Source organism: Coccinella septempunctata, chromosome 4 (assembly GCF_907165205.1).
Source record: "Coccinella septempunctata chromosome 4, icCocSept1.1, whole genome shotgun sequence".
NCBI classification, from domain to species: Eukaryota; Metazoa; Arthropoda; class Insecta; order Coleoptera; family Coccinellidae; genus Coccinella; species Coccinella septempunctata.
The window spans coordinates 23,898,059-23,918,239 of record NC_058192.1 but is presented as its reverse complement, the minus strand read 5'-3'; the positions used below and the strand labels follow the sequence as shown (position 1 = coordinate 23,918,239).

General features: G+C 34.7%; 2 protein-coding genes across 2 annotated transcripts; one reads left to right on the top strand and one right to left on the bottom strand.

Annotated features, from left to right (window-relative positions):
* Nucleotides 1-333: 333 nt before the first annotated feature.
* On the bottom strand, nt 334-1,846 carry LOC123310935. The gene is made up of 3 exons (XM_044894651.1): nt 1,414-1,846; nt 911-1,180; nt 334-851 (listed from the first exon to the last, which is right to left on the bottom strand). The coding sequence occupies exons 1-3, from the start codon at nt 1,844-1,846 to the stop codon at nt 334-336; spliced, it is 1,221 nt and encodes a 406-aa protein (XP_044750586.1).
* Nucleotides 1,847-5,058: 3,212 nt separating this feature from the next.
* LOC123312093 (transmembrane protein 26) lies at nt 5,059-19,852 on the top strand. Its single transcript, XM_044896323.1, has 7 exons — nt 5,059-5,252; nt 12,415-12,574; nt 15,179-15,335; nt 16,687-16,780; nt 18,607-18,696; nt 18,800-19,165; nt 19,394-19,852. The coding sequence occupies exons 1-7, from the start codon at nt 5,059-5,061 to the stop codon at nt 19,710-19,712; spliced, it is 1,380 nt and encodes a 459-aa protein (XP_044752258.1). The 3' UTR covers nt 19,713-19,852.
* The last annotated feature ends 329 nt before the right edge of the window (nt 19,853-20,181 follow it).

The following is a 20,181-nucleotide window of genomic DNA, read 5'->3' as shown; positions in this document are numbered from 1 at the left end:
TTCTCTTGGCCATTCTAAGTGACTCATTCCGCTTCTTCTCCAAAAATTTATTTTCAATTTCTAATTTCTCGGGTGTATCAGTAGCTATAATACTTTTACCCCTCTTTCTGGGATTAGAGGTTTTTCTTGGTTTGGCTTTTGGATATCCAAATAGTTCTTCCGGGGATTTAAAGTTAATCGCTTCTGAAGTATTTTTTTCAGGAGTTCTGTTTAATAATTCAATTTCCTTATTGCCTGTATGAGCTTCTAAAACTTCGCTTTTGTCAGTAGGTGTTTCAACAGTAATTTCTCCTTGGCTTGTTTTTGAAGGTTCCTCCCTATCAGTGACGCTGCTCATTCGGAAATCGTCATCTCCAAAAACGTGGCTATCAAATGGCACAATGCCACATTTTTTGAAACCTGCTTTGATGGGGTCATGGATTTGTCAAACGCATATCCAACGCACTCGGCAATCTGGAATATTGTAACTGGAATTCCAGGATTTGTCATCATCCATGAGTCCAATGCACTGTTATAATAGGTCTTGAATGGCCCAAATACTGATACATCCAATGGTTGTAGTTTATTAGAACAATGGGGCGGCAGTGTTAAAATAACAACTCCGTTGTCTTTAGCCAGGTTCAGGGTTTCAATTGAAAGGTGACTTTCATGATTATCGAACAGTAGCAAGGTTGGATTCAACTTTGAACTGCCAGAGTGCAAAATAAAGTGCTTAATAACAGATACGAAAAGCTCAGAATTCATCCAACCCGATGGGGTAGCGAGGCCTAAGGTTCCTGATGGAGCTCCGTGTAACATGTGAGGCTTGAAATTAACCCTGGGAAAGATCATAGCTGGTGGTAAAGCATTTCCTAAAAGAGACATAGATATGCATAAAAAAATTATTAACTCAATAAACCAAACACTGTACCTGCAGAACTTATAATGCAGCAGGTGGTTACCAATAATCCACGTTCTCCACTAGTCACCTTGTTTATTTGCTTCACTCCTTTTTTCGCTAAAATCCTTGAGGATTTTTGGACTGTGGTTGTGGAGGTCTCGTCCAGATTATAGACACGAGTTCCAGCGGCAAAACCATTGTAGCGCTTCAATACATCTTCTAAGTTTCGAAAAAACTGCTCGACGTTGTTGCGATTGAAGGATGTAGCTCTAGAAAGGCTGCAGGCTTCTGGTTGCCTAACTGCCAATTCACAATGATGTTAATGGTAATGTTAACGGTGAGCTACAATGTAAACGCTTAAATAATAATAAATAATATAGCTACTACGATACTGTTCACATCAATGTTAATGTCAAGCGTAATATTAATGATAATGATAAATATTTCTTGAATTTATTATTATTTAAGCGTTAAAATCGTAGCTCACTTTTAACATTACCATTACCATTAACATCATTGTGAAATGGCAGTAATACTCAGTTCTGGGTGACGTTTCATGAACCCCTGTAACCAGTCCACCCCCGCTGTCTTATTCTCTATCCATTGCTTTGGGATATGAATTTTGTTGTGGACGGCAAGTTCATAAGCTAACTGTCTAACATCTTTTGTGGACCTGCCGTAGCACATTTGGCTACATTTGATAATGAAATCCTTCAGAATATTTTCCTGTTCGTCGGAAAACACTCTCCGTGTATCATAGTGGGGGCGGTAAGATAATTCTTCTTTATTACCTTCAGTATCTTGTGTTTTTTTAACGTACCTAGCTAATGTCTGGTGTTTAACGTTGTTTTTCTCCGCTGCCTTCCTTAAACTCAAGTTATGTACAATTACATCTTTGACAGCCTGTTTCATCGAGCCTGCACTGAGCAGGCCTTTGTCAGATTTCCTTTTTCGTCCTCTTGACATGCCTTGAACGAAAAACTTATTCAATAGGAATCTTTACTTATGGGCCACCATGAGACACGTCTCAAGGAGGCCCAAAATTCGTGTCTCATGGTAGCCCATCTTATGCCTGACTTTCAAACTGTCGTATTTTGGTAAAAAATCAAAAAATTGGCTAATAATGAATATCAACGATAAAATGGATAATTACCTGTCTTGTTGAAAACTTCGGACCAATCTCAAAGTATATCAGAAACCACTTATGAGATACTGAATTGATCTTAAGGAAAAATTTCACTATGATGAATACGAATCGGGACTGGCGAATATTTTGTTAATGCACGTGCGGCTTCTTCGGCAACATAAATAAGACTAACATATCTTCAGCCTAACGTTTCTGTGGATCGCGACAAATTATGGCGCGTAATTCAAGAATAATGGCGACTGTCTCATGGTAAACGCGTCTCATGGTGGCCCATCCTCCCCTATTCTCCAAAAAAATAAATACATTTATTACAGCGAACCTGCAACGTCTCTATACTTAAAAAAGAAATTTTTCTTCTTGCTCTGTAAACCAGACCTCCACAGCTTGTATTACCTCCTCGTTGGAAGAAAATTTACGACTTTTTAAAATTTTGAGGAAAGAGATGACAGTCGGATGGAGCCAAGACTGCTGAATTAGGGGGGTCTTCTAGTAATTCAAACCCTAAATCACGAATTTTTTGCATGGCAACATGAGATTTGTGTGCAGGGGCGCTGTCCTGCAAAAACAAAACACCTTTGGATAGCTTTCCGCGTCTTTTCTCCTTAATTTTTTCCCGTAGAGTGGTCAGTAATGTGGAATAGTGATCTCCGGTTATTGTTCTACCCTTATCCAAAAAATCAGTCATGATTACTCCATGGGAATCCCAAAAAACTGAAGCAAGAACTTTTCCAATAGATTTTTGGACACGAAATTTCTTAGGTCTTGGAGAATCAGAGTGTCGCCATTCTATCGATTGTTGCTTTGTTTCTGGATCGTAAAAATGTACCCAAGTCTCATCCATAGTAACAATTCGGTTTAAGAAGTCTATATCGTTTTCAAATCGAGCACAGATCGAATGCGATGCTTCTACCACAGTATAGACACCAACTGGTGTCTATACTGTGCTTCTACTCTTGCACGCTTTTGGTCAACATTCAAACAGTTAGGTATCCATTTTGCAGCAATTTTTCTCATGTCCAAATTGACGTGAACTATATGATGAATGCGTTCGTATGAAGTATTCAGTGCTTCAGATATTTTTAGCCCAATTCGACGGTCTGATAAAATCATGTCATGAACTGCAGAACTGCATCGATATATTCGGGGACTGACACATAAGCTGGCCTTCACGATCGGTCATCATCTTCAATGGAAAATTTACCTCTTTTGAATCTTGCAATCCAATTTTTCACATGCGAAGGACATTGATCACCAAGGGTACTAAACTTATCTTCGTAAATCTGCTCACCTCTTAACCCTTTTAAATACTTGATGATGGCTCGATACTCCAGTTTTTCGATTTTCACAATTTCGATAGACATCTTCTTTCTTTTAATTTATTGCGTAACTCTGGTTTACTTTTTTGACCTCAAACTTCACACTGACACTTCTAATGAGTTATTGTTCGTTGCTATGGTAACGCAATATTTTTCTTATGCATGGAACTGCTCTAGGCTAACTAGATATCAATACAGCCTCATATATATTGGCAGTGCTTATAGGCACTGCTTCTTTAGATTAGACGAGTTTCTCGACTCTCAGCCATATTTAAGGACGCCCTACTCTCCAACACAAGGTCTTGCTTATAATAGACAAAGCTTCAATAGCTTTTTCAACTTAGGTTATTTAGGAGCTTTGAAAGTTTAAAAATATACGGGATGTTCCATTTAAAACGCGAGGACGGACTGTGATGGACTTGTGTGGAGCACCCTGTATATTCAAATTTATGCTTTAAACGCCCAACATTGAATTTAAAGCTTTAACGTGTCCCAGTGTTTTTTTATAATTCTCTAAGATAATGTTAGATGTTTATGTATTCCATAACAGGTTTCCTTCATTGTATACATATCTATATATGTGCAAACAACTATAATTCGAGGTAGGATGTTGTTAAAAATTAGAATATGTAACTAGTTTATTAAAATTAAGTATATAGGGTGGGCTTTTGACGAACGAAACAAAGGAGATTACAGACGGAATTAACTCATTTCAAAAAAATTCTCCGACAGGACGATTTTTGATTCAATGGCGATACCTTCAAATTCAAAACTGTATCGCTTCAACCACTAAACTTTGAATAGGAAAGATGGGATATGTAATAAATTATTTGGGAGGCTTTTGAACCTTGAGTTCAGCATATTTAATTTTTTGTTATCTAATCCATTCGTTTTCGAAATATTCACATTTAAATTTCGAACAACGTTGGTTTTCCCTTTGAGCATGTGTAAATCAATAGAATTTTCACTCACGTATTCTGTATATAAATATTATACATATAGGGAATTTTGACATGACGATAAAGCTGCTCTCTACTAGTTATTTTTGAAAAATAAAGAAATTATTTCAATTGTCCGCCAAGGAAGAAACTATTTTACTTTTAATTAAAAGCAACAAACTGTAATATTTTGAAATTTTACTTTATCTATGATTACTGTCGTATGGCAGTTAACGATTATCATCGAAACCATAGAATAAATTGATGAGAATATGATTGACGAAATGGGAAATTATGTATAAAATTTAAATTTGAATAAATATTTCGAAAACAAATATTTTTAATGAAAAAAAATTCAATATGCTGTACACAGAATACAAAGGCCTTTCAAATGAGGTAACACACCAGATTTCCTCTCCAAAATTTAGTATTTGATGCTAACACTAAACGTTGAATCGAAATGGTCTTGAATTCAATCTTAAAAGTTGTTCCGCTTGAATCAAAAATCGATGATGTCAGAGCATTTTCTCCAAAAAAAAAAATTCTCTCTGTTATCTCGTCTGTTTCGTTTTTGAGGCTCATCCTGTACGGTCACCGGAGAAAAACGGATTTCATTATGACTTCTTCAAGTTCATACAATGTGACAAAAAGAAATCTTCATTTCACTCTGGAAATTCGAATTTCTCTGCGCAGCGTATTTGCTTGAAGTATGTGAGGTAAGAGTAGACAAGGGTTGAATATCTCTTCAGTCTCCTATAACTTTATATATACTGTAGGATGGCGAAACTTCTGGCAACAGTTAAAGCTATTATTACTCGTTTAGTGTTCTCAGTACATAGTTTAATAGGAATTTGGCAAGTGACAATATTCAAGAAAAATCCCTTTTACTGGTACCTCAGCTCACCAATACTTTTATTATTTTTCGAAGGAATATTTACATTAACGATCAAGGAAAATCAGGAATGGAAATGGTGAGCGGATAAATATTTTTAATAATGCTTGCTTTCATTAAAAACTCTTTTCTTTCAATTTAAATAAAAGCTGCAGATTTTATATATTGTTTCCAAGTCTCTCCTTGAAACAGCTACTTTAATTTTACTCTTCAATATAATAAGATTACAAAATAAATTTAGGACCTGCAACAACTTCGACGCCGCGGTCTTTTTTATATACCTATCAAGATACTTGTTGTTACTAAAAAACTGAGTGAAAGTATTATGTTCAAAAATAAGGTTTTGTTGTTATGTTCCATAAGTTAAGCTCCAATAATTTCTAAATAATTACTTATATTTTTGAGAGTTATCTTCTTAATGATCATCCTTTAAAATTCATAATAATAATGATAATCATGGACCCTTTAGGGAAGCCACATTATAGGACAAATAGTTGATAAAGAAATACAGTCAATATAAATTATTTTAACATCGCACTTGGTTTTGAATTACACTGTGCTGCTCTCTAGTAAGACGTTTCGAACTAAATATCATAAAATTTCAAAATTGACTCCCACTACGATGATTTAATGATTTATAAAGACCCTGAAGTATCATATAATGAAGAAATTAATGTGAGTCGAAAAAGGTGAAAATAACCTTTTACAGAAAACAGAAAGAACAACAGGTACAGAAATAAAAATAAGGTCAAAAAAGCTCGAATCTTTTCTACTATTAGTACAGGGGTAAGTATATCTGTAAATAAGGTCATTTGAATTTTTTTATGTCGCAGTCGCTAAAAAAATTAGATTATGTTGTGTAATAACATTTTGATAATAATTCTATTTATGCCATTCTTGAATTCATTGTCATGGAACTTCCTGAACATGAGAGATGATTATGCAACTGATAAATTGAAGTGGACTGATAGTTGAATGTTCTGTGCCAAGGAATGCATAGCATTTCACCATGTTTTGTGCTGGTGTTAGCCATGATAGATAGATATATTGCTCATTCTCTGTATATTGCCTCCTGCATTAATTCATTTCCTTTACAAGTATATACTGATTGTAGAAAAATATTGTGCTCGAGAAATATGTGTTTTCATGACAACAGTTTGCTTGTTCGGAGATCACATTATTTAATCACAATTTTTTTTCATTTTATTGATATTTATAATAATCGACTTATGAGTGGTACCTTTCCCACTCCGCTCCAGAGGAACATTCACTTATCCCAGATATCCTGGATATCAAAAGTAACGTACGTGCGTTCAAAAAAATTCGTCGTCAAGTGGGCTATGGAATTTTGAACGTCGATATTTCGTGTCTAAAAGCAATTCTTAGCTTGTGCTATACCAAAGATTAGAGTGGTGTTATACAATTTTCCAGATGAACTGTCAATTTAGCATTTTGGATCGTTGTTGAATTAAAATTATCAGCAAATTATAAAGATGGTTTTTACGGACGTGTGCAAAGCTTTTACTATTGAATCCTACTTCAAAATTGGGGGGAAAATAGAAGGAATAGAATTTTCCAGCGACATTCCCACTGTAAATCCCAATGTTGCTGAAAGAATCAATCTTTCGAAAGTATTGTTTTGCGATGCGTTGACGGAACAGGTATGTCCAAGCAAAAAAAAGTAGTGGTCAACCAAAGAAGAAAACCTCAGAGTTATTTAGAAATTATGAAAATATGATGACAGAAGACATCAGAAGCTCCACGAACCTCTTGTTCGGGTTTCATCTCAAGTGGCTGGAGTACGAGTATATCTGTTGGCATATTTTATGCCACACGATTTTGAATGAAAGACACCAGTTTGTTTTTAAAAAGATCGACATGTTATCAGAAAATTGAAAAGATTGATTGATTATCCTTGTAGCATCCAAAAAAAAATGTTCGGTATGCATCAGTCAAAGGCAAAATGTGGGACAGTGGGACCTATATTTTCTTTTATGGAACTTTAACAGTAGAACGTTATGAAAGAGGAAGCATCATGCCTTCTTATAGCTGAATTGAATTTTGATAAATTGTCCAATAGCTATTTTCATGTAATTCAGTTCTTTTAGTTTAGTCATGGATTTTCAGTAAGATAATGACTGAATCAATTCAATTGAATTGATTATTAATATTTATGGAGAATTAATAAAAATATAAAGATTCTTACTGTGATTTATTCATATGACTGAAGTAGCTAGAACCTTTTTACAAAAAAAACATAATACCACGATCAATTCAAGATTCATACCTCTTATGTATGAAAATAGTGGACGGATAAAATTTTTACGAAGAATTTTTCTAACAGCCTCAGATTGTTTTGATTCTTGTCATCTCAATGAAAGAAATGCTTTTCGCACGTTGGGTGGAATTTACAGGTAACTTTTTCTAAAAAGTGCCTTTCCATACAAAATTACGATATATAGGTTAATGTCATCATTGTTTACATTTTGGAAAGATGAAGTAATTCAAGAAAAGACTTACGTTTTGCCACCGTTTTTGTCAGCGTTCAAAATTTTATAGCCTACTTGAGGACGAATTTTTTTGAACGCACGTTATTAAGCTTCTTCTTCTCACCTGGAGGTTTGAGTCGTAGCAGAGGGTGTTCTTTTCCAAGATTTCCTGAATTTTCAATGTATTTGCTTACTGCTCATGCAATGGCCCCTCTTGTGGGAGCTGGCTGCCCCTCCTCTCCTTTATGCCTCACATTTTTTAAAATCAGTCATAAAACACGAAACTCATAATTTTAGAGCAATATGATATTTAGGGTCAGAAATGATAACTTAACTAAAAGGTGATCAAGTCGTGGTCCAAATCCCAGCTCTCTAGTCCTTTGGGGGCGGATTGTTTGTTCTAACTACTACTTGGTGCTTAGCAATTGCTAACCATTAAAAAAAAGGAAAAGATGCTGAAATAAGTTTTGGCACACACCCTTTGAGCCAATACCTATTGGGCTTAAAGTATCAACTGTGCAGTAGGTATTCATTTGAAATTTTTAATGTTTATTTTTCGATTAATTCTGGGCCTCCGACCTGTCGTGTATTTTTTTTTTCGCATAAAAAACATTAATTTCGAAATTTCAAGCAAGGTTGAAAAGTTAATCAAACGCCGAATCGAAACGGAAAAATATTTCAGTTAGAAATAGCCTTGTCGTTTTTTCTCATATGGAAACATTAAACATTAAACAATTTAAGAGGAACATCACGAAATTTCAAACATACTCCTTGCTCAACAGTATCATTCATTTTGAAATGGGCTGAAACACAAAAACTTTTCTGATATAAATAGCAAAATAGCTGGCACACAAGTACCTAGGTAGTACCATTGAGTATTAAAACCATAGACTAATAAACCTATGATTAAAACCATACTCAATGGTAGTACCTACTAATTATCCGATCTTGCCCAAGTTTCAAATAGATGTTCGGGGCATTCGGGGTGTACTGATTAGAAGGTAGAACCGGTCAAAATGAAGCGTTTCACCAAAAATCACCTATACAAAACTTTCAAAATGACAAAGTTGAAAAAAAACTTGAAAATGATTATTTAAATAGATCATAATACGACTCTAGACCGTTTGTTATCTGAATTATCGCAAAGCAACAGAAGAAACTTATCGATTCGATCATGTGGTTTAGGATATTGGCATGATGGCATGTTCGATATTTACTTTGTTATGAAAATGGAAACTTAGGATTGCCGAATTGTTCTCATTATTTTTAAGTAACTTACACGATTTTATGGCTCATTTCGATACCAACTGACCGAAGAGACTTAGGACTCAGGTGTAAAAAATAGAATAATACTTCAAAATCTCACAATAACATTCGTCTAAATTATTCACGAAATTTTTCACAATGGGCATCACAAACTTCTTGTTCGAACATTCCAAAAATCGTCGTAAAAATGGGATGAAATGGGGAAACATCATAGCACTTTTTCAACATAACTAACAGAAGCACTTTCAAGAAACTGCCTTGATTTTCTACATTTTTGTTCACCCTAATTTGCACGATACAACGATTATGATTCTCTCAAAAGTGACCTGATGCATCTAATCCGATGAACTTGGTACCGAACCATTAATTTTCCAGCCATATGTTAATTTTTTTTTCAATTTTACGATGCCGGAGTCAACTTCCACAGTCCCGTACTTGAAATTCAATGAAATTTTGTCGAACTTCTAGGGGTTGTATCTCAGCCATCTTGAATATTTTATACACTGCGCAAAAAAATTAACGCACATTCTGAAAATCTCAATTTTAATGAAAGTTAACTCTACATTGATTTTATAACTTATTTTTTATGTTCTCTCGGGAAGGTTTTGAACGAAACAAGACACATTAAATGAAAGAAAAATTCAGGATTTCACCGAATCTTATGTAAAAGAAGGAAAATGAACAATTTTCAAAATACTGAAATGCTGATAAGTGATTTAATACTTGGTATTTCCACCCCTTGCGTTAATTACAGCTCGGCAACGACGGTTTATACTCAAAATGAGTGATCTTAAAATGTTCTGATCTTATCCTTCCCAGATTTCTCCGAGTTGGATTCCTAAGTCATTAAGAGTAGCTGGATGATTTTCTGAACTTCTCAGCCTTCTATTGAGGTTGTCTCAAACCTGCTCAATCGGATTGAGATCTGGACTTCTTGCTGGCCATTCCATTCGAGAGACTTCAACCTCTTCAAGGTACTCCTGAACGATGCGCGCACGATGGGGTCTGGCATTATCGTCCATTAAAATGAAATTTTCACCAATGTATGGGGCAAATGGCACTACATGCTCTTCAAGAATGTTCCTTATATACTTATCAGCATTCATAGCTCCATTATCAACGACCACTAGGTCTGTGCGAGCAGTCAAAGATATTCCACCCCATACCATAATCGATCCTCCCCCGAAACCAGTAGTATTCAGGAAATTGCACTGAGCATATCTTTCATGTGGAAGTCTGTATACAAGGGAACGTCGATCACAATGGTAGAGGCAGAATCTAGACTCATCTGTGGAGAGAACTCTTTCCCAATCGGCCTCTTCCCAATGGATATGCTCTCTCTCAAAATCCAAACGCGCCCTTCGATGGGCTGGGGTAAGAGCTGGGCCTCTTGCCGCGACACGTGGCCTTAAATCATATTCTCTGAGGCGATTTCTTATTGTCTGAGTGCTAATTTGCACCTCATGAGTTTGCTCAAGCTGAATTTGAAGGAGGCGAGCGGTTGCAAACCGTTGTCCCAACGAAGAAACTCTCAAGTAACGTTCTTGAATGGCAGTTGTTACCCGTGGTCTACCCTGCCCTGGTCTTCGGACATTCATACCTGTCTACCTGAATCGCTGCAACATTCTGGACACACTTGTATGGGAAACTCCAAACCTTTCTGCAATTCTTGTGTATGTCCACCCTTCTTCTCGCAAAACTACCGCTTGTGCACATTCCTCTTGGGTCAAATTGCGTGTTTCGCGTTGCATAGCGATCGATTGATTCCTGCTTGGAAAAAACATCTGTATTGAAGAAAACCGTTAAAAGTGGATAACATATGCATGCATAATTCTGATAAAAATAATTATCATTGAGAACACCTTCAGTTGTAGAATAAATTTGAGATTTCCATAATGTGCGTTAATTTTTTTGCGCAGTGTATATACAATTTTTGGTTAAATGACTTATTTTGATGAGTTCTACCTTCTGTCAAGAAAAAACCTCACCTTTGAAAACACCCTGTATAATTCATTCTTTTTTAGGTACTGACTGGCAAAACGTCTGTAAAAGTCTTGTTATCCTTGGTATTATGTTAACGTATGTGTTGGCGATAATTCCAACGTATGTTTTTTTTTCATTAGAAATTTAAGAAATAAAGAACAGAAAACTATACATATAGGGCCTGTGTTAATATACGTCATTACTTCACCTCAGTTATTACAACGTGAATCAAAATGAAAACTTGACCACTATAATTTTCAGACCATAAATGAGACTAAAAATATAATAGGTTGTATAGTTCTTGACGCCTTGACGGTTCTGTACAATGTTGAAAGTTATTGCTTTAATTTTCATAAAAATTTAGGCATATCCCTCATAAAGAGATTTTGTGGAGGTTGACGATCAAGGTATATTCCCTAACAAGCTGCAAATATCAAGTCAATTTAATTTGCGGTGTGAAATGTCCGAAAAACGTTCACCATTTCCACCGACATTTCATTGGGGAGAAGCGCTGGTAAGGTAATGGGGAGTATTATGACAGTGCAAAGACAAATTGCCCTCAAAGTGGCTGCTTCCATATCTGCGATATCATTTCCTGCAATATCCAAATGTATTGTCACTTTCCCGACTCTCGACGAGATTATAAGTTATAGCCCAGTTTGATTTCCGCTAGGGGATATATCTAGGTCATTAATGAATGAAATTTTCTGCTTTTTGCAGATCCCGCAAATTTTGATTCAAAAAGATGAGTTACAAAAGAAATATGTGAAACGAGGAAAATTACATCCGGTGCTCTGAAAAAACAGTGCATATGCAGCACTGGTTTGATGATTGTTATCGATGATATAATTTGGTATTGGAATTTTTGTCTCACAGATCAATATTTATCGGAAGACTGAGCCGTCGCGCGCCTTTTACTCTGAATAGAAACAACTATTGGAACTATATCAAAGTTTTTAAACCTCAGGCGTTTCCCAAATATCCTGAAATGAAGTCCAGTGATAAACAATGCATATACTTAATTTCTTGCTTATGTTCAGATGCAAAACAGAAACAGCATGAAAATAAATAGAAATAAACCAATGTGTAAATTATATTATACAGAATTTCTACGAGTCTTTGACTCGTACTAATATTTTAACATCATCATCATCATCATTGCTGTATCCCGTTGCCGGGAATGAATCTACAAAAAGACGAAAAAAGGGAAAAAAACAAAAAGAAAAGAAAAAGAAAGGAAAAAAAAAAAGGTGCGAACAGACTTATAATTTTTCAGGGCTAATTGCGACTGTGTGCTCTCCTGTGACTGTAGAGTCCCAACCGTGACCTACATATCTTACATTTTAACATATTCTTTAAGTCAAAAGCAACATTTTTTCTCTCACCAATTTGACTCCGAACCTACTATTTTACATGTATTTCCGAACTTTGATTAGAATATAATCAATAAAACCCAATATAATTCAGGGAATCTATTAGTAGAATATTTCTTTTGTTCAACAGGTTTTGTCCTTCCGTATTTCTTTATTTGGCTAGTATTGTACCAGCAATATGGCTCCTAGAATTGGACAAGGTTGATCGTCGACTCAGAATAAAAGAGGAAACTTTCAACTTAACTGCCTCCGCTGGTGATAACTTCAAAGAACTGAATAATCTTATAGGGGTAAGAACACTTTTTTTTATTAGTTTGGAGGGGCAGAACTTGGGCTGAAGGTGACAAAATGCTTCGCTAATAATTCCATAAAATTTTTGTCGTGGTAATGAGGATGGTACGAAAGCGCTGAAGTGCCACACAAAAAAAAACTTCCAAATGTACAATTTCGACTTGCAAGTCCGAATTCTGAGATACATGTCAGAATTCTGACTTGCAAGACGGAATTCTGAGATACAAGTCAGAATTCCGACATGCAAGTCGGGATTCTGAGATACAAGTCGGAAATCTGAGATACAAGTCGGAATTCTGAGATACAAGTCGGAATTCTGAGATACAAGTTGGAATTCTGAGATATAAGTCAGAATTCTGAGATACAAGTCGGAATTCTGAGATACAAATCGGAATTCTGACTTGTAAGTCGGAATTTTGATATGCAAGGCAGGATGATACGAAAGCGCTGAAGGGCCACACAAAAAAAATAATCCAAATGTATAATTTCGACTTGCTAAGTCAGAATTCTGAGTTACAAGTCGGAATTATGAGATACAAGTCGGAATTCTGAGATACAAGTCGGAATTCCGACTTGCAAGCCGGCTAAAATAGGTCTGATGACTTTTGTTTTTTTGCATTTGATCCGTGAATGTGTTTTTGGCTTCTTGGAGGAATTTTGGATGAATGAAATGATATTCTATTTTTCTCCTCGGTTGCACCATAGCTGAGCTGTCCCAAAGCTTCGTGCTCAGTGCTTGTGAAAGCACTTGGAGTATTTTTGTACTCCCGAGTCCCGAGAATTATGCTCCTGGGAACTTTTCAAAACCTTAGTGCTTAGTGATTCGAGCACTTTATCGAAATTCCTACATCCAGTTTCATAATCAAGTTCAAAGTCATTTTAAGCTTCGTTTAGTGTCAGTTTCGTTAGGGTTGAAGAAAAGCTTCAAAATTGAAGGGGCTTTAAGTTTGATTATTAAATTGGCCGTTAGTCCTTAGTAATCCCTATAAAGTGCTCGCGACTCTCGCGAGAGGCGTTCGGAAATCGTGTCAAAACACGAAGAAGAGATCGACTTATTGTCACCCTACGAGCATATATGGATACTACAGATATATATTATTAATAATATTATATTATCATATTATCATTATTATTATCATATTATATATAATAATATTATATTATCATATTATCCTGATTCCCCGTAGGTAACGACGTACCACTCAGAAGCTCTGTGAGCTTGTCAGAATCAATAACGTCCGTTAAAACTTTTGAAAGAAAAGAGATAGGATAGGCGTAGGTTAAGGGTCCAAATGTGCCTATACATGCCTTAAATGAGACAAATCTGCTCTACAGAGGGCATTTTGCTCACATGATTCGGCAACAATCGAATGCAACAAAGCAAATGTCATTCGACCAATTCTAGCCCCACTACTGTCTTGCATCTCAGAATTCTGACTTATTGTATCTCAGAATTCCGACTTGCAAGTCGGAATTCCGACTTGTATCTCAGAATTCCGACTTGTATCTTAGAATTCCGACTTGTAACTCAGAATTCTGACTTAGCAAGTCGGAATTATACATTTTTAATATTTTTTTTTGTGTGTCCCTTCAGCGCTTTCGTAGGATGGTCAGAAACAGACAGCGATGATTCCTTGTATAATAAAATCTTTCATTTTGGGAGAGTTAATCAAAGTTAATTTTGATTTTGATCGTTTGTCCAAAAACTTTTTTATTGCGTCTCTTTACATGCATCATGCATGAAACATCTTTTTGTTATTTTCAATTCTATATCACAAAGGGTTTTATCGAATGAAATGAATTTCGGAATACTTATAGTTTTTCCATTTATTGGATGAATCTTTCATCGAATTAACACAAGATATCACCCACGTCTTTCAGTTTTCTCATTATGATCATTACATACCAAAAATTCAGAGAACCAACTCTTGAAATTAAGCTATTTGAAAGTTTTGTAAAATAAAAGTATTCTTCATATTTGCTCATACAATGCGCCCTTATTCGAGTAATTTAGTGTTCAAAAATCAAAAAGTATCTGTGAAATTTGAAAAATTGGATACTTTGGCTGAATACAACTCTGTTTAAAAGATCCACAGATGTGTAGTGTTACAGATTTAGCTGTAGTTATTCTGAAGGTAATTTAGTTTTTCCAGGGGTGGTAAAGCTCATTATGAAAACTTAAAATGGTTATATCTTTCATACGGGCCGAATCGGCAAAAATAGTGTAGAAAAAAAATGTTTATTTTGACTTCAATAATCTGCTGATAAAATACCTACTCACCCTTTATGAGTAAAATTGTAGTGTTTGTATAGTTCGAATATCTGACTTTTTTGAGTTTTCAGAATCTACAGAATTATTTTTTTTTTTGAAAAACGGGTTTTCCGTTATAATTTTCCATGATCGATAGCTTTGCAGTAGTTGATAAGTAGGGATAATCATATAGTATACAACGTTAAATTTTCAATTTTTATCAATGACTAAGTCACAAAATCCAGTTTTTCGCACTGACACAAAGAACCTTCAATATCGTCCTATAACTCCTATATTATGTATTCGAATCAGAATTTACCATTCCAAATAAAAAATTTTTAAACATTTATAGGTGCAGATCAAACTTCCTGAATTGGCTTTGAGTACTGAAACTTGGATAACCTTGATTGAACAATTTTTGATGCTCATTTTGATAATAGGAAGGTGGATGCTACCAAAAGGAGATCTTACGAGAGATCAGCTCAGTCAATTGCTATTAGTTTATATTGGTGAGATCTTGATTCGAATTGATATCCGTTCCATTCAATCAGCCAACTATAATGGTCGTAAATCTTATATATAATTATACAGGGTGACCCATTTTATAAGATTCACTGAAATAACTCCTTGTGAAGAGCCTGAATCAAAAAATTGTCCAAATGAAAAATTCTTAGTCTTCAACCTATTATTATTATTTATTATGCAGATTTAATTCGACCTTATAAAGAGTTTGATTTCAAGGTGAAGTAGATTATTTGAATAGGGAAAATTTTTCTTCTTTTCGTGAAAAACTGTAAACATTTTCTCCCTGGATTTTTCCATAAAATGAATTTCTCTGGAGATATATAAACTCACATGGGCGCCCGCAGGGGGGGGCCAGGGGGGGCCACGGCCCCCCCTGAGATTCTGATAGACACCGTTAGAGAAATTTTTCTTTCAGTAAAACTAATCGTAGATGATATTTTGCCCCCCCTGAGAAAAATTTCTGCGGGTTTCTGCGGGCGCCCATGTAAACTCATGTTCAAGATGGTCAGGATAAAGTACCCACTGAAAAGTTTTTTCTCATAGAATAATTTGTTTCTGAATTGCGTGTGAAAAATGTGTGAATATATTCACAAAAATAAAAACTACATTGTTTGTTTTCTGATTTTTTTACTACCGCACACATGAATTGACTCTGCGATAATAAAATCTCATGCCGAATTTTGAAATTGTTACCACTGCAAACAGATGTATTGGTACATAATTGTAAATTTTGGATTGTGTGTAATTTTAGACAATTTTTTTCATCAAAGCATGTCTTCTCATCAAAAGTCCGAACCTTTGAATCTACGATAGAACTGTTCATTGCTAATCATGGGTAATCTTTTGAACATTTAATTGGGTGAAAATGTGCTATTAGTTCAATCTCTCTGTGCATCTTTCAATTAAATTTATTTTAGATTTGTTATTCATATGTCATCGAATACTCATTTCTTTACATATGCTCAGTGGTGTTTATCTATGAAGATTTTCATCATCTAACCATTATTAGCATAAAACACTAAACACAAATCTCCATAACGATTCATTTTATGAAAAAATCAAACTCCAAGGTCCTATTAAATGTCTTCATTCGATGTCACCCTGAAGACAAAAAAATTTAATTCGAAACTTTTTTTTTGTCTAGTAGATCTTTCAAAATGGGTTCTGCATATGTATAATATTGAATGGAGATCCGCAATCTCTTATACTTTAAACTCTTAGATAAAATATTAATTCAACAGAAGTTAAATAGAATAGGAATTCTATTCTGTTATTATGAATTGAGAATATTGATAAATTAATCATTGAACTTGCATAGAAGATTTGATGTTGCAGGCACAGCAGCAGACATAATTGAATTTTTCGACTCTTTCAAAGACGACAAGATAGCTTCCGAGCCAATACTGGTGTTACTTACTTTAGGAATTTGGTAAGAAATTTTCTATATGTTTTGAAATTTCATTTTGTTGACCATTTCCAATGATATACAGATTCATTCATGTATAATCATGGAGAAAAAAAGCTTCAATATTTTACCTATTGAGATTGCGAACAATTATATCATGCTAATTACTTATTAACATTGGTATCTACTCTTATTGTGATGGTGAATTTTTTGCATGCTTGATCCTAGGAAAAAATGCATTATTATATTGCCAAAGTGTGTGTAATTGTTTGAGTCAAAAATGTCCTCGAAGGATTGGGTCTTGGAGTTAGGCATTATTCTTTCCCCAGTTGTGAAAAACTGCCTTTCCAATTTAATTGAAACTGAAGGTAGTTGAAGGGTACCATTGTGATGATTTGTGCAAAATTTCGTGGGGATCATATAATAGAAATAAAAAATTGCCTAAAAATATTAATTTAATCAATATTGATATTGATGACAGCGATTAATGATTGAGATATTTTAATGTTCGAGACCATTAATCGCCTGATAAACGAGTTGATTACAAGAATCAAGAAATGTTGAATTGAAGAATAACCGTCAACATTTCGACCATGACATTTTTTGTTGCAAATCACTCATCTGATCCCCCTTGAAGTTTGGCCACTTTAAAAGTAGACACCCTGTATATTGCAAAAATTTTCATAGTGATCACTATGAAAATTTTTCATATACCAAAATTACGCTGAAATTCAGGAAAATTAATCAATATTCCTAATATTACCACTCGCGTTGCAATTTTTATTTTTCAACTGTATCAGTTCGTAATTCAGGCTATTGCTCAAAGATGTGTCACATTTCCGTATATGGGGTAGCATCCGTAAAGTAACTAATGTCGATCGTCTTGATCCCGAACCGTATGTACTACTCCCCGTAAGAGGTCGGCGGAAAATGGTTTTTTAATCTAGTCACTAGATGACACATACAGGGTGAGCTTTTTAAAACGAAACAGACGAGATAACGGGCGGAATAAATTTATTTCGAAAAAATGCTCGGACACGTCGATTTTTGTTTCGAGGGGGACAACTTTTGAGGTCAAATTCACAACTATATCGCTTCAACCCTTAGTGTCCGAACAACAACCCCTAAATTTTGAATAGGAAAGATAGGGTGAGTGATACCTCATTTGAAAGGCCTTTAAATCCTGAATTCAGCGTAGTGATTTTTTTCTCATTTATTGCATTCGTTTTCGAGATATTTAATTTTGAATTTCGTACAGTACCAGTCATTCTGCTAACCATGCTATGTGAAATCATCAATTATTTGACTAATTCATTCTGTGGTTACGATGGTAACCGTTAATTGTTAACATCAGACAACGAAATAATTAATATTGGTAATAACTTTCTTCAACAATTAGGGTGGTTGTCTCGTCTGTTTCGTTTTAAAAAGCCCAGCCTGTATATAGGTTATCGAGTATTAGAAAAACGTTCAAAACATTATTTTACTGAAAAATTATTTCAATTTTTCTTATTGATTTTGTTTCAGAGACTGGGAGTGAAAACCCTAAAGAGTTTTAGAAGATCAAAATTATATCAATATTTTCCTATACCAGTTTTTCAAATTCGGCTAGATTGAAAATCCTTAAAAAACTATAATTTTCAGTTTTATAATCCCCTGAACGATTTGAATCGAATGTAATGGATTTTCGGGCTATAGTTTTAATTGATATAGATCAAGCATTTTCAGCGCATTCTCGACATCATTATTGTCCTCATTTTCAAAAAAACGTTTTACATAAAATTTTTTTTTGCTTATTCCTGCTTTTGTTTTACCTTATTCTATTCAGCTTCAGATTTTCTAAATTGCAGGTCCTGGAGCTTGATGCAATTCACTGTGGTTTTAACTGCAACAAAATCCCGAAAATCTCGGCTTACCACTGCAGGAAATTCTTTCAAAGAGTAAGTTGGTTATTCCTACTGATATAATTTATAATTCAATTTCAAGATACTCTGCTTCATAAAATGTGGTTTTCTTTAAATTTCATTATTTATCTTCTTGCAGATCCAATAATTGTTGTACCATTGACGTGTGGGGAATAGCGATCAATATTACTCTTCAAGATGCACCTTTTCTGGTTTTCAGACTGCTTTTGATTACCCATTTCAAGATTATCTCTTATATGAACGTCTTTTTCACATGTAAAAACACCTTGGTAATTTTGCTTCAACTATACAGGCTATATGTGGTACATAGTGAACACAGAAAGAAGATGTTGAAGAAGGAACGAATGGAACTGTCTAATATTTCTATTATATCTAGGGGAGATATGTATGACCTGAAAAAGAAACGCACATCGAGGGCAAAAAAACAAGAAGAAGAATCTGGAGATAGTGATGATTTGGAAAAAAGAGGAATTGAAAGAAAGAGGTGAGTATCTAATAGTAGGTAATTATTATCTAATAATAATCAATGTATGTATATTGATTATTAGTTGAACGCGAATTGTTTTTTATACAAGTTACTTACCTAGTATCAACAAATGTTAGGACTCTATACGTATGTAGTTAGGACTCTATATTGGTCTAGCCTGTGTAAACATCAATTTATCAATTTATGAAGTTGGGTATTATATTCAAAAAGACACTCAATTTCTAGGAAGACGAAAAGTAACCGTAAGGACACTGGATATTCTACAGGGAGTTCACATAGTTCGAATCATCATCGACAGAAATATTCTGTAAAGCAACAGCCTGATTTCAAGAGTATTTCTGAGAAGCACTCATCTCGATCGAAAGCATCTGATTCGAAGGAAAGAAAAAAATTGAAGAATCAAATGACCCTTTCTGAAGAAAGTGAAACAGAACTTTCTCTACCTAATACACCAGTGAAAAAGAGTAATTCGAAATCCTCTGAGAAGAAATTTTCCAGGAAAACCACAAAATCATTGTCATCTAGTCGTTCGTCTTCTGAATGACGCCATGAATTAGCCATTATGGCAATATTTTGCTTGTATATTTTCATTTTCATTTGCTGTTTGTTATTTATTTATTGTGGAATAAACAGTGGAGGATTGGTTATTGCTAAAGTATATAAAAATAATGCTACTATATGAAATAAGCCATAAGTGTAAGAAATTTGTACTTATCCAGTTATCCAATGGATTTTGGATTTACTCAATCGTATTGGATTAATAGAATGAGATATATCTTGGAGCATGTGGAGTAGGTACCAGTGGCGGCTCGAGCATATTTATCGTGGTCGGATATATGTATGGATGGAATAACAATAACGAGCACTGAAGGAATAATTTTCCCAAAAATTCAACTTGATCTAAATACTCGAAACTTAAATTCTGACTTGAGTACCTATCTGATCTTAAAAATCTATAAAAAATCCATAAGCATTTCTATTGATACAATTGATTGAAAACGAATCAGTGGCGG

Excerpts from the sequence above, each read along its gene's own strand:
- LOC123310935 (XM_044894651.1), bottom strand. The coding sequence starts at position 1,846 with ATGTCAAGAGGACGAAAAAGGAAATCTGACAAAGGCCTGCTCAGTGCA. Across the intron at positions 1,181-1,413 it reads ACGTCACCCAGAACTGAGTA|TTAGGCAACCAGAAGCCTGC; the intron begins TTACTGCCATTT and ends GTGAATTGGCAG. Across the intron at positions 852-910 it reads CTGCATTATAAGTTCTGCAG|GAAATGCTTTACCACCAGCT; the intron begins GTACAGTGTTTG and ends TGTCTCTTTTAG.
- LOC123312093 (XM_044896323.1), top strand. The coding sequence starts at position 5,059 with ATGGCGAAACTTCTGGCAACAGTTAAAGCTATTATTACTCGTTTAGTG. Across the intron at positions 15,336-16,686 it reads ATTGCTATTAGTTTATATTG|GCACAGCAGCAGACATAATT; the intron begins GTGAGATCTTGA and ends TTGATGTTGCAG. Across the intron at positions 19,166-19,393 it reads AGAGGAATTGAAAGAAAGAG|GAAGACGAAAAGTAACCGTA; the intron begins GTGAGTATCTAA and ends CTCAATTTCTAG.